The sequence below is a fragment of the Castanea sativa genome, chromosome 1, assembly GCF_040712315.1.
Source record: "Castanea sativa cultivar Marrone di Chiusa Pesio chromosome 1, ASM4071231v1".
Classification (NCBI taxonomy): domain Eukaryota; kingdom Viridiplantae; phylum Streptophyta; class Magnoliopsida; order Fagales; family Fagaceae; genus Castanea; species Castanea sativa.
In genome coordinates this window covers 18,913,583-18,928,218 of record NC_134013.1, presented here as the reverse complement: position 1 = coordinate 18,928,218, position 14,636 = coordinate 18,913,583, and the positions used below count along the sequence as shown (strand labels likewise).

Sequence of the window (14,636 nt, the reverse complement as noted above, 5' to 3'; positions counted from 1 at the left end):
TTTAAAAAATTAAATATCAATATATATGTTATCGAGAAATCGTTTAAATTACAAGTTTTTGTAGTTTAAAATCATGCATAAAATATAAGCTAATAGATCATATAATAAATAATATATGATTGACAATTTGACACTAAATTTAACATGTGTATTAAGCACGTAAAGAATATACAATTTAACAGTTAAATTTTCAAAATATGTAATAATGTTTATTGGGAAATGTTAACAAGCACGGACCGGTACTTGTTAAGATGCAAAAAAAGCAAAAAAAGACCCCAAAAAAATGTCAAAAAAGATAGTTGAGAAAATGGTATAAAGTTGCAAAAAAGACAAATATTGTCAAAAAAAGTTCAAAAAAGTTGTTAACGGGTAGCTTGCGGTGCCAATTAACACAACTCATGTTTATTTTATTGAGTAAGATTATAAACTTATACTACAACCAATTTTATAGTTAAATTTGGTGGATGACTTAAGCTCCATTTGGATTTGGCATTTGTGTTTAGATTGTCTGCGTTCTTGACTTTTTTTTTTCTTTTTTTTTAAGTCCAGCACTTGTTGCACTGTTCATGAGACATGAACAGTGCAATCAGGCATATGAATAGTAATCAAAACTTAAACAGTAACATTTTTTTTTAATTTTCAATTTTCAACTAAATAAGCGGTATTTAAGCAAACACTTAATTTAATTGTTTACGGATTTAAGACTTTGCATCCCAAAACCCAACCATTAATTACATGAACAGTACAATCAAACATATGAATAGTAATCAAACTCAAATAGTAAAATTTTTTTTTTTAATTTTTAATTTTCAACCAAATAAACGGTATTTAAACAAACACTTAATTTAATTGTTTATGGATTTAAGACTTTGCATCCCAAAACCCAACCATTAATTAATGTAGTACTCCTCACTCCTCTGGACCTTGGATGCACCGTCCTATGAAACATGGTGATAGCAATGATATGCATTCAATTTCATTTTGGCACCTACGCGGTTAAGGCATGACTTTGCAAATTGCAATGTCAACCGAAAGTAAAAGAGGCAAAGGCAACTCTCAGACCGACCACAACTATCGCAGCTTCGGAGCACATACGGGGTTCATTCCCAGAGTCTACGAGCTAGGCAGCTAGCTAGCACCATTTACAATTTCTACATATTTGGACCAATCAAATTGCCACGAGTGTCATCCACTCATAATTAAAACCTCTCTTTACCAAACATGCTTGGAATTTGAAACACAAAAATTAATAACGGCTTTCTCAGTTGACAAGCTTTAAATAAAAAATGGCGGCTTTGTTATGTCGCGTATCTTGTTGTGTAAGAAGCGTACGAAGCGCGCGCATTTTAACAGCATGTACATCACAACACGTGTGCTGTGATGATTGATTTGGAAGTGCATGAATATTGTACATGGAGCACGTTCCATCCAACTTTATCTTTTCTGTCTAATATTTTAGGAAAGTGCATCCTTTTTACGTCGATAGTAAACGATCGATGTAAGTAGCAAGTTTTTTTTGTTTTTTTAATTTGTGACGTCAGCTCATGATAATAGTTCTTTATTATTATATTTTATATTTTTATTTATGAAAAAAAATACAAAATATAATATATGTCTTATGATCATGTGTGAATTTCATGTTGTCAGGGATATTATAATTTTTTTTAAATTATATATTTATTTATTACATTTCAAAATTTATTAATCGAATTCATTACTTATTTAGTGAAATTCATAATTCTTTTAACATTTTCCTTACTCAATTGGATAAGTTGAGGTGCGCGCATTTTTTTTAAAATAAAAAAGTGTTAGCCATCATTATAATATGGATTTTTTTAACAGATGTTCAAAGAACATTCGTTTAGAAAATACTTTTATAAAATTTTTATGGGAAGGGGAAAAAGAAAATAATTTTTTTGACATTTTTTTAATATTTCATATAAAAGGAGTATTAAAATTTTCCTAAAATAATTCATTAACAAATACTCTAAAAACACGTATTAACCAAACCTTATAATGTTAGTCTTCTCTACTTATTGCCACTTTCCTCGCTTGTTTAATTAATTTGTCAGTTCCCAAGCAGCCCCATTAACTATTATATGAAAGGAAATGATCCTATGGGCTAGATGCATTTCCGAGTGTGAATATGTGAAATGCATGCCATTCATTGTGTAACTATCAGAAGAGATATTCGGGTTCAAATCTTATTCCTCCAACTATTAAATTATAATTAAAAAAAAAACATTATATGTGTCAAGTGAGCATCATGGAAAATAAATGTTTGGACAATTTAAAAAAAAAAAACTTGATGCAATTAAAAAAGTCACTAATACCAAGAACCTTATTGTTAAATTGACATCTCTTAGTATTTTTAATGAACACGTCTAGGGTTTGAATCCCTCTTATTGTAACTACTAAATTATCAAAGAAAAAAAATTATAATTAATGACTTAATCTTAAATATAATAGAGCATAGTAGCATGCATGATCTTAAGTATAATATAGCTAGCATAGTAGCATGCATGAGAAAGGGAAAAAAAAAATTAAGTGCATCTTTAGTTATTTAGGTCATTTTCTTCTTTATTCTACTATTTCTTCCTTATTTAGTTATTTGGGTGCTCCTTAAGGGTACATAATAAGATTTTTTTTTTTTTTTTTGAGAATAAGTGTACATAATAAGATAAGAGCAAAGAACTTAACATATTATAATTTCTTCTTTTATTTATTTATTTTGAGAGTGTGATTGTTAGAAGTATGAAAATGTTATCATAATAGGAGTAACTATTCAATACTTTAAAAGTATAACAATATTTTACTTTCTCCTCTCACGTAAAAGTGAACACTAAACACCACTAATTATATTCACAGTAAAATCTATTATTTATATGAGAAGACCAAGTACTAACAATTTTCCTCATAATATATATTCCCCATAGGGGGAGAGTGAGACATGTGGGAACGCCCATAACTAGCAACCTCAACTTTTTGTTTTTTTATGAAATAGTAACTCTTTTTAAGGTGAACTATATTCAATTTTAGTCTTAAAGTTTTTTTTTTTCTTCTTCTTCTTTCTTCATAGTCTTAACGTTTTTGTTGCATTAATAGTTGCTACTAGAGTTTGAAATTTTAATTCTAATGCTTTTTTTTATATTGGCTTAAAACCCAAATTAATTTTACCTCCAACTTCTACTAATTAATAAGACTAAGCTAACCATTTTTAGAAGAAATAAATTCACTTAATCGAGAAATATAATCAATTTTCTCTTGAGTCACCCCGGTTCATTCTTTCTCTTTTTGCTTATTGCATTTAAGTATCATTCATTTATTTATTTAGTCTCTATCCATGAATGCAATGTCTCTACAAATGTATCTTTCTATTTACTTTTTAATGTTGTTTACTCTTAGTTGCATATCTTGGGTGTGTTTCATGTTGTTCTTTTTTCAGATGGACCAAATATCTTCTAAGTTATGTTATAGTGGGTTCTGTCTTCAGATTTTTTTCCCATACAACCGAAATTTTTAAGTTTCAAATTTATTATTTTGGTGTATTTCAAATTTCTCACTCTGAAAAAGATTATCATGATAATCAAACCCATTAATAGTAACCAAAATTAAAATGAAATCAAAGGTATAAGAATTTAATTTGTAGTAATCAATTCCTCAAACAATTGCATGATAGACACATTTCAAGTAGATTGTATTTTGATATATACTTAAATTCTCACTTCCAAAACAATTTTATGTTAACCTAAACTAAAATCAAACCAAAGTCATAAGAGAAAGAGAGAGAGGACATGTAATGGGGAATTAAGAAACATAACACCAAAACACATTAACCTAAAGTAAAGTTGTCAAAAACAACAAAACTCATAAACTCATAACAAAATTGTAAGTAAGTATTAAAGATCCATCTAAAGAAAGAAGAAAATCAGTTAGAGAAAGACAAGAGTAAACTATTGGTAATAGATTTTGATATAAGGTAAACTATCTTAATACTTAATGAGCAGGGACAAAGTCAGGATTTAGAGTTAAGGGAGGCGGCTATGTGCAGCCAGCTTTGCTGCTTAATTGCTTAGGGTTTTTTATTTTTATTTTTTTGTGTGTGTGTGTGTGTGTGTTTTTTATGTATGCATTGCTGCTAGTTAAGGGCAAAATTATCTTATTTAAAATTTTTTAAAGAGTTGGATAGTTTGTTTTGGATAAAATTGGTTGATTGAGCTTAATTGTTTTTAACTTTACTATTGGTAATTTTTGTTGTTGGGCTAACTTTTTTGGGCTCGTATAATTTATTTTAGATTTTAGACCTATAAATTTTTTATGGCCTTTAAAAGGAGGAAAATGCTAAAACTAAATATAAAAAAAAATTTCACAAATTGTGAATGTGGTGAGTGATTTTTTAGTAAGTAAAAAAGTGGTGAGTGATTTTGAGTACAGGTGAGAACCAATGATGTAGAAAAAGTTTGTATCTATAACATTACTTTTAAAAGAATGAATGATATTGTTAAGAGGATAAAGTGTAATTTTATAAAATAAAATTAATAAAATAATACTAATATTAAAAAAATTAGGGGAATAATACTTGTACCAATATTAAAAAAAAATTGGTCCAAGTCTGCCTCCATCCCTTTAACGAGGGTGTAGACATTTGTGGCAGAGAGAAAATAGCCATTTGAATTTTGATGCAACTTCAAAGAAAATAGCCATTAAGATAGTATATTATTATTATACGAACTGTGTACGGCAAACATGGCTGAAAAGTCAACTGGGTTTGCGATTAAGACCAACCAAAGTTGGAAGAGAAATAATATGTCCATAACATTTTTACAATAAATTATAAGTGTTAAGTTGTTACTGGTTGTTATTATTAGGGCAAAAAAATCATCTTAGTATTAGACTCAAATTTAAATTAATAACAACTAATTAATTATGATTTATTGTAAAAATATTATGGACATACCATCTCCCGTGAAATGACGACAACCTAATTAAGGAGTGTGACAATGCCCGCATATTCATAAAAGTTTTTTTTTTTTTTTTTTTAAAGATAAAAGGTAAAAGTTGCAAATGCATGTTTTACGTATAGTCCTTTTTCTTATTTCAACTGTACTGTAGTTCTTTTCGGCTTTCTCAGCGTTTTCTTTACTTCAATTATGTTTAAAATGTGGAGTTGTGGTGCAATTGGTTCACACTTTTTTATGTTTGCAGCGTAGACCTTTAAGAATCAAATTGCTTTGCCTCTAAATATTAAATTATTAAAAAAAGAACTTTATTTAAAATTCTTTTTTCCTATACATAAAAAATAAAAAAAATCAATTTTACTAATGGAAGGCATGCACAAAAAATTATGTATAGAATGTGTGTAAATAATATCTTCTCTGTTTCAGATATTTTATTGGTGCTTGTTCTCATTTTTCGTTTACTAGCAGCCTTATTGGTCCTCTAATTACAATCGAAATGCTATTACTCACATGTGAATGAAAGGAAGGCAATTTCAATGTGCCAGTCGAAGTGACTAGCCATTTTGATGGATCCGCTTTTTCATCATTTCTAGTGGTAGCGAGGACTGAGTTTTCATTGACTCCTTGATTGTGAGTTTTTCCTCAATAATTAATTTTTCAGACAAAAGTTAAATTAATTAAATCCAAGTCTATATATATGACCAATATCCTATACCTTTACTTCTTAACGGGTCACACTCCTTGCTCTTTACAATTCATAGCTGCAAACAAAACCAAAGAGCAAGGAGTGCCAAAACCTTCACAAACCAAAAGCAAAACACAGACATAACCCACAACACTTTTATCATGTCTCTAACCAGACTTCGTCACTGTTTCATTGGTCTCTTCATTTCCTCTTCCTTTCTACCTTCCTTTGCTAATCCACTTTCCTTCAAGATAACTGATTTTAGTCATTACAATGATTCAAAAATTACCTATAAAGGTGATGTTGCCGCTTCCGACGGAGCAATTAAATTCAACTCAGATGATTCTGATTCATCAAACGGAATTATTGTCTATGCAGAGAGCATGCACCTTTGGGACTGCCCAACAAGGTCTCAGGCAAACTTCGGCACTAATTTCTCTTTCACCATTGACAATGTTGATGCCAGTGCCAGCCTTTCCTTTTTCCTGGCTCCTGCTCCCCCGGTATATCCACTCAACTTGACTGCACGTGGAGATATCGTGGTGGTTGAGTTCGAAATTAATCCAAATTCAGGCATTGCGATTAAAATCAATGGAAAGACAGCCTGTTCAGAAGACTGTGCACTTAGGGATGCTTACTTGACTGGACATGTTTCGATTAGTTACAATGCTAAAACCAAGAACCTTGATGCGTTCTGGAAATACGAGAAAAACTCCTCTAGTGGGAGGTCTTATCTTTCTAGCAGCAATTTTATTGATCTAAAAGAAACTCTTCCCAAATGGGTTACAATTGGTTTCTTTGCTGCCAGCAGCTCAAAGCATAAGTGGCATACTTCAATTCATTCATGGGAATTTCACTCAAATCTTGAGTCCATGGCGCTATGCTACAATAAAAAGAGGACAATTGTGGTCGTGTCTGTTGCAGTGTGTTTCTTGATTTTGATGCTTGTAGTGGGCGTCATCAGTTGGTTATTAGTAGGTGCGAAGAGGAAGAGATATAAGAATGATAGCCATGGAGGTGACACAGATTCTGTCTCCTCCATAAATACAGATCTTGAGAGAGGAGCGTTGCCTAAAAAATTTTCTTACTTGGACTTATTTGCAGCCACACAGGGTTTTGCAGATGATAGAAGGCTAGGTCAAGGAGGTTCTGGCCTAGTCTACGGAGGAACCTTGGGTGACTTAGACCGCCCTGTTGCTGTCAAGAGAATCTTCACGGAATCACAACACTCTCAGTGTCTATTCATCAACGAAGTAAAGATAATAAGCCGTTTAATACATCGAAACCTGGTACAGTTCATTGGGTGGTGTCATGAGCGAGGTGAATTCTTACTTGTTTATGAGCACATGTCAAATGGAAGCCTTGACAATCATCTCTTTGGCGATGGAGAAATCTTGCCATGGAATTCGAGATACAAGATTGCTTTAGGCTTGGCCTCGGCCCTTCATTATCTCCATGAAGAAGCAGAGAACTGTGTACTTCATAGAGACATCAAGTCAGCTAATATATTACTAGACGCAGATTTCAGTACTAAACTTGGTGATTTTGGGGTTGCTAAGTTGGTAGATCCTCGGTTGAGGACTCAAAGTACTGGTGTTGTAGGGACTTGTGGCTACTTGGCCCCAGAATATGCTAATGAAGGGAAGGCGAGTAAAGCTTCAGACGTATTTAGTTTTGGTGTAGTGGCTCTGGAAATTGCATGCGGGAGGAGGACTTACCAAGATGGGGAATTTCATGTATCACTGGTGAGGTGGATTTGGCAGCTCTACCTTGCAGGAGATATTCTAAATGCAGCTGATGAGAGATTGGGCATGAATTTTAACAGGGATGAAATGAAACGCTTATTAATTGTGGGATTGTGGTGTACTAATCCAAACTACAAGGAAAGGCCAAAGACAGGACAAGTAATTAAGGTTCTTCTGCTTGAATCACCACTGCCAGAGCTTTCACATGACATGCATGATCCCCTGCTGCAGCCAATCCCTCCACCCCAAGGTCATTCCTTTCAACCATCAATGACCTCAAGCCTCAACTATGGGGGTCGGTAAACGGGTGTTGTTACAACAGTTCTTCTAGGATCACACTACGTATCACAACTTGTTGAAGTGGTCGATTGTGAATAGTGGACAATTACTTTTACATAAATCCGTCATTTTTTCTCCACCACATCAAAGTTGGGACACAAAAGTTTTGTCCATAGACTCTCTTATTACAAACATCATGCAAAACATTTGTACAATTTTTTTATTAATGTTTCCAGTTAGAACCTTGTGTGAATTTTTTTAAAATACTATATGAAATCACCTGGGATCAATTTGAGCTATCACAATGATAAAATTGCCACTAGATGGTGAGTTGATAAGGTCATTGACTAAAACTGGGGGGATATATTTCTGCGCGGAGCAAGTCACAAAGTGTGGATTCATATGTGCATGTGATCCACATGTTTGCCAGGGTCCACTATATGGAACGCAGGTAAGTGACAAGACCGTGTACACTAAACACTTTAGCCACTCTTATTCAAAAGTTTGGACCCTGTTAACATGCACGTGCAAGTTTTGTCTGGCAACTAGGCCTAATGTATATCTAAATGGCCATAGAACATGGGTTTTTAATTGTTTATAATTTTATGTAATATTCTTTGAACTTTTTACTGATTTAAATGCACAAATTGTTTTTTTTTTTTTTTTTTTCTTTTGATAATTCAATAGTTATAACTTTAGAAGAGGAGGAATTTGAGTCCTGGATGTTTAAGTCGGAAACACCCAATTGATCTACAAGCTTTTGACACAAACTGTTGATTTTGTTCAGTTTAATCCGACCTTACCAGCGTAAACGTTAGCTTCAACAAGAAGCAGGTTGTCTCTGGGGATAGAAACATTTCCATTCTATGCTGATGTACCGGCCAAAATCTGACTCAAATGATGTCAAGTTTTTCCAAAAGTAAGAAGAAATGCAATTAATAAATCTAGAAAGTTTCCAAACCAAGAGAGAAAACAGTAAAAAGACTTGGAAAATTTCTGAACAAGAAACCTACAGAAACAATACCCCAATTATCAATTGCATACTGCATTGCTTATAACACAATTTGACATGTTTTAAAATTAATATCATATTCTCAAATACAAACTATAAATGCATACAAAGGTTGAAAAGAAAGACCGACAAGCTTGTATCTTTAACATACAACTAAAATTACGTATCATGTGTCAAAAAAAGCACTAACAATATCAATATTCTTTGTTCATCCAATCAATTTTCTATTACCATTAATTCAAAAAAATTGTAATGAAAGCTGACGGGTAATATTAATGAAAAGGTAAATGTTAGAAGTTGTACACTAGGGATACCCACAAAATTCCAAGAATTTTCGCCTCTGCAGATTCAAACTGAGTGATTTGGCTTTATCTGGGCATGTTTGGGATTGAAAATCTACGAAGATTTTGATGTGAATGACTTTTGTGTTCAGCTATTTACCATCGACGTCATTTATGAGGGAAACCAATTCAATATTCTCAGTTGCTTGAGGTTCAGTCCCCTCTTTCGTTACCAAGAAGTCAGCAGGAAGAAATGAAGAGTTAGGATCACCTCTGGGTACCAAATATAACAGACAAAGTGGACTGACTCTCAATAGGTTCCGAATCAATATGACCAACCATAGACTATCAAAGTTGGTCCGGGTAACCTTCAATACATGGAGGAGAAAGCCTCCTCCCCATGTTGCTGAGAGAAGTCCAACGTTGTCAATTGACATAAGCAGAGCAAAAAAGGTTCCTTCGATACCTAAGGGGCAAAGCTTTGCACTGAGTACAAGAAGAGGCATCCATTTGAGCCTTCCAATCATTTGAAATACACTTTCATCAATCACTATGAAAAAATAATCTGATATGCCAAATTTCAAATTCAATCGCAACACCAAGATCAAATCCAGCATTCCCGATAAACCAAAAAGTAACTGAGTCCAGAAGAGCAAGTCTCGGAATGGGTAATCCTTCAGAACATTCTGGTAAAGGATTGCCCCCAAAAGAGAGCCAACTGAACCAATGGAGAATATAAAACCAACAGTTTCCTGCATTAATCATAAGACATAAGTTTTACCAGCACCGCACAAAGTTCTCTGCATCATAAGCCAAATATGTTAAGCAAGATTTGCATCTAGTGCACTACATAGTAACTTAAAATTAAACCACTGGGACATATATTCAATCATGTCTCATGGTGTGAAATACCCAGACAATACAATATCATCTCCATGTGTGCTAGTGTGTATCATGTATGCTCATATACATTTGAAAATATACTGGACAATACTCTGAATAATAGCCATAGCTGAGAATGAATTTTGGATGGAACTCACTCTCACCTATGGCTTAGCAACTCCTTTGACTTCATCCCAAATTTCAAACTCAAACTGCCAATATAATTCACAATCAGGATTCTCAAGGTTTTGGGTTCCCCTTAAAAGTTTTCAAGACTGGGAGTCCAGGAAAAGATAATTGCTAAATCAAATACCTGGGAGAAAGCGGGACCATCCTTTGAGTCTTGTGTGTACCAATAGAACATTCCCTCATGGATATCCAAGCTCACTGCAATAGAAATGTACATATATAAACATGGTCTCCAAACGTCGGGGCATTTCATTGTTGTCCACATAGCCTTGCCAGCATCAATAAGCCTCTGGTTTACCTGAGTCCAGCATACATATATTAGACCATGAGCTTAAAAGGAATTCTAGATTTAACAGGGGCAAAAGAATACCTGTCTGTAATCAAAGTTGGGCATAGAAGGCTCATCAAGCAGAATTCCAATTAAAAATACAAGTCCAGCTGGGATTGTCAACAAACCAAATACCCCCTACCAGGGAAAAGAAAAAAAAAATCTTTAAAATAAAAATATAATCATAAATTTAAATAGAAGATATGAAAGATAAAGAAAGGTTTTTAAATTTGAAGATATTAAGCTAACCTTAGGGCCTATGAGGTGAACAAAGATACCGCTCATGAAGTATCCTACTAGTGCTCCAATAGAGGCACTCAAGGCACACAAGCTTTGCATATCAGCTGCAAGAGAAGGATGATGTATACTGTTCTGTGCCACACAGGCATCTATGGTCACATCTGCTATTGCTACCCCAGCACTTCCTGCTGTCAATGACATTAGGGCCAACACGAGATGAAGCTTTTCATTCAATGATAACAAGAGCATGGAGATCACACCAAGAAAACCTGAATGAACATGAGAGAAAATATTTAATGAGACAACTGTGTCAATCCTTTGTGTTCAAGGTTACTAACCAAAAAAAGAAAAGAAATAAGTATACCTAGTGTACAAAGCTCCCACTTTTGTGAGGTCTGTGAGAGGTTATGGTAGGCAACCTTACTCTCATTAAAAAGTACTATTGGTGGAAGGCACTTGCCATCGCACCAAGGTTCGGCCTATAAGGTTACTAGCTAAATAAAGGACAAAATTTTGGATTAATAACTTAAAGACAAACCAGGTCTGAGATTCCATTACTCCTGATTATGTGGTCATCTCCCATTTGAAGCAAGTGCAAAACTTAATTGAACTGCAAAATTTTCAAATTTTAGTTTTCTGCTCTCCCCATTTTAGGTTTCTCTTTATATTTTAATAATGTGAAGTAACTATATTGTACATTCCACAATATAGATGTTGTTGTCACTACAATTTCCACATAGGGAAAGCGGAAATTTCAACACTAGTTGCTCAGGCTAATTGGACCACCTAAACGATAGGTAGAGATCCATGCAAAAGAGATTTTCCTCATATACTAAACAAAGATTAATCACCAGAATAGGTATTGGATGCTCTGTACTTTCTGTGGTGTGTGATTTAAAGGATGCTTAAACCCTCTGAAATAAGTTCCTTCTGCATCGTAACACTATGGAATTTTGACATCTATTAGGCAAAAAATAAGGTCAATTTTGTCATAATTGAAACCTCTATTCATTTTCCAGTCAATATGACAAGCCTCAAAGTGTAGACTATGGTTCTAATCGCAAAATAAGTCAGATTCTCAAGTAACCCAAATGCATAAGTCTGATTCACGAGTAATTTAAATCTATCTGTTCTATTGAGACAAATTGGACCAATATCTATTTCTTCTCTCTGTTTTTCTTAATTAACCTTAGTTGCTCTCTCTTCTCTTGCCTTAGGGCCCTCTCTCATTTTTGTAAGCTATGTTTTTTTTTTTTTTTTGAGATAATTTTGTAAGCTATGTTAAGATTTCTAGAAGTTGTAGTACCCTCCAATTTGTACATAATAGAGAACATGTTGATGACAAACACCTACAACACATTAGTGAATAGGGAGCAACATCAAACTGTAGATATGTTTAATATTGTATGCAGTTGCATATGACAAGGGAAAGCATTCTTACAATCTATACCTTTAACCTTTCTTTGCCTAAAGATGTGGTACATGTCAGATTCCCCAAATATGTCCTAAGATGTTAAGCCCTGAATGCTAAATTATAAGGACAATGCAATCTAACAGATGCAATTTAATATGCAACACAAGTGTCAAGTTCATAACATAGGAGTTTCTGGGGATAGTGTCATGATTATGAACCCTTGTGATTAATGCAAGGACCCCAAGATGAGTGAGAATATACGTGTAAGGTATGCATGTGCATGTATCCCCAAAAAGGCAGAAGTAAAAGACCATCTCTTCAAGGATAACTATGAAGACACAGAATAATACCGGTTTTGTTGTGTGTTTTGGGGGCAATTTGGCATGAGCATAATAGCAAAACGTTTTAAGGTGTCAAGCATCCTAACGTTTTATAGATTCTTTGAACTTAAGTTTGTAATCCTTCAGGTGTAGTTTGGTGCACATATTGTGTATTCAAACTGCTTCCTTTTTTCTTAAATAGATCATTTTACCTATTAAAAACTGCATTTAAAATAACACAAAATTCTACTTGGTTAATCCATTGTCTATATTATTTATTAGAAAGAATGTGTTCCATTCAAGCTATCCATTGTTTTGAAAGGAAATATTTCTCTTGAACTTCTTATCAAGTATTGCCAACTAAATTTGGAAATACCCTGTCTGCAATTAATCATAAAATCCATCAATTGTTACAAGCTGGCCCATCTTATATTACAATATGATGAGTGCAAAAACATATATAATCTTCATGTACTACTAAATTAAGTACAGTAACATTTCTTTGTGGTGTTGCAAAGCATTTACCTTAATCCCTCACTAGACAGAATGTTCTCCTTACTTTACTTCAGTTCCAGAATCATGAAATTCACTCCTACCATCAGCCCCTACCCAAAAAATACTTCCTACCCAGTATCTACCCACTTTCTGTGTCTCACATTTACAATTAAAAGTCCATCTTCTTGGAGCATTCACACATCAGACCCCATTACATCTAAATATAAAATAATTTGATCTTTCATTACTAACTAATCTTGCTTAGGTAAGTAACTCTGCTCACACCATCCTCACTTTATCTCTTACCTGTTTCGCATAAAATCCAGTGAATGCTTCCACATAAAATATGATAAGGAACTCAAAAACCTAAGTCCTAACAACACCACCACCCACATGCGAAAAAAAAAGACACTACTTGAAAAACTAATCAATGCAGATTATCTACCTTCATAGCTTTATTGGACAATTTCAGAATCATTAGAAGAATTAATTATAGTATATAAATGAATGTTTATTTGGAAGCTAAAAATTATCCCATTAAGCTAAATTGCATAATCAATATTGACTTTAGGGGTAAGAGAAAGTTGAATGATGTGTCAGTTACCAGCAAAAATGAAATAAGGCCGTCTTCGATACCCAAAAATTGGGAGAACATCTGTAAGAAGGCCCCAGATAGGCTTGACAAGCCAGGGAATGGAAGTAATTCCTCCATAAACTTGAGCTTCAGAAGGCTGCACCTTCTGAACATCCTTCATGTAATACTCTGTGCCTACACGACCAAGAGCTCCACCCAATCCTTGACTTATTCCATAAACAACCACCACCCCAAGTACAAAACTCCAATGCATTTCAGTGGCAAGCATTTTAAACCAATGGATCGGAATGCAGCAACAACCACAAAATCCCCTTTCGGACTCATGTTCCTCCACAGTATCACCAGAGGCTTCTTCAAGATTTTCTTCCTTCATCATAACTCCTGCTGATACAAGTGTACACAACAAGACAACAACACCCCTGATCTGTAAATATCAAACTTTTTGGAATATCCTCAGGAAAAGTTGGGATTCCTGGAGTCTCTGTTATGTTTTCTGCACTAGATATTTTTGAAAAACAACACCATCCCAGTTCACAAAATGGTATTTTCTTACTTGGGTATCCTATAACTAGTCAGGAAAGATTGAAAGTAAAATAGAAACTCTGATCTGAGTTGTTTTTCCTGAACTGGGTATTTTCAAGCTGATGGAAATCCCTCAGGAAAAGTGTCAGAACTGAGAACTTATCAATTGGGCTAAATGGAGTATGGTTTCTGCTTAGACCACCTTTGACTTTGGAAACAAGTAATTCTTGTAAAGAGGATAGAACTAGTTTGACACTCCAATTCCTTCCAAAGTTTGATATCAGATAGGGAAAAGAACCATTTCAAGGCAGATGACAGATATTAAAAAATTGTGGTAGTTCTAAGGTTACACTCTGGTTTGACCCACCACACGGTTTAAAAGTAAAATAATCTGGGCACCATTTTTAGTTTTTTACCGCAACTTTTTCCTAATTTAGAGTGGTGGGAGTCCTAGGGTTGCACCCAGCAGAAGATTCTCTAGAGCAGGTTTGACCTACCATACGGTATAAAAGTTCAATAATCTAGGCACCATTTTTACCGTAACTTTTTCCTAATTTAGAGTGGTGGGAGTGTGAGTTAAAAATGATGTCAGTCATGAGTATACGTCTAGTTTAAGGAAAAATATCAATGATATATTCACTAATTATTTTATAATATTTTTAGAAATTATTATTGTATCAATAGATAGTTC

The 14,636-nt window shown here is 33.9% G+C and overlaps 2 protein-coding genes across 2 annotated transcripts; one reads left to right on the top strand and one right to left on the bottom strand.

Moving 5' to 3' along the window:
- The first annotated feature begins 5,701 nt into the window (after window positions 1–5,701).
- LOC142622512 (L-type lectin-domain containing receptor kinase IX.2-like) lies at window positions 5,702–8,302 on the top strand. The gene has a single exon (XM_075795994.1). The coding sequence runs from the start codon at window positions 5,805–5,807 to the stop codon at window positions 7,689–7,691; it is 1,887 nt and encodes a 628-aa protein (XP_075652109.1). The 5' UTR covers window positions 5,702–5,804; the 3' UTR covers window positions 7,692–8,302.
- A 420-nt stretch (window positions 8,303–8,722) lies between these two features.
- LOC142622873 (putative folate-biopterin transporter 2) lies at window positions 8,723–14,263 on the bottom strand. The gene is made up of 5 exons (XM_075796432.1): window positions 13,433–14,263; window positions 10,609–10,868; window positions 10,402–10,497; window positions 10,156–10,329; window positions 8,723–9,712 (listed from the first exon to the last, which is right to left on the bottom strand). Exons 1-5 carry the CDS (start codon window positions 13,797–13,799, stop codon window positions 9,113–9,115), a joined length of 1,497 nt encoding a protein of 498 aa, XP_075652547.1. The 5' UTR covers window positions 13,800–14,263; the 3' UTR covers window positions 8,723–9,112.
- Window positions 14,264–14,636: the final 373 nt, after the last annotated feature.

Coding starts and splice junctions, on each gene's coding strand:
- LOC142622512 (XM_075795994.1), top strand. CDS start 5,805: ATGTCTCTAACCAGACTTCGTCACTGTTTCATTGGTCTCTTCATTTCC.
- LOC142622873 (XM_075796432.1), bottom strand. CDS start 13,799: ATGATGAAGGAAGAAAATCTTGAAGAAGCCTCTGGTGATACTGTGGAG. Junction 10,869..13,432: donor GCCTTATTTCATTTTTGCTG/GTAACTGACACA, acceptor ATGTTCATTCAG/GTTTTCTTGGTGTGATCTCC. Junction 9,713..10,155: donor ATGGTCCCGCTTTCTCCCAG/GTATTTGATTTA, acceptor TGATTAATGCAG/GAAACTGTTGGTTTTATATT.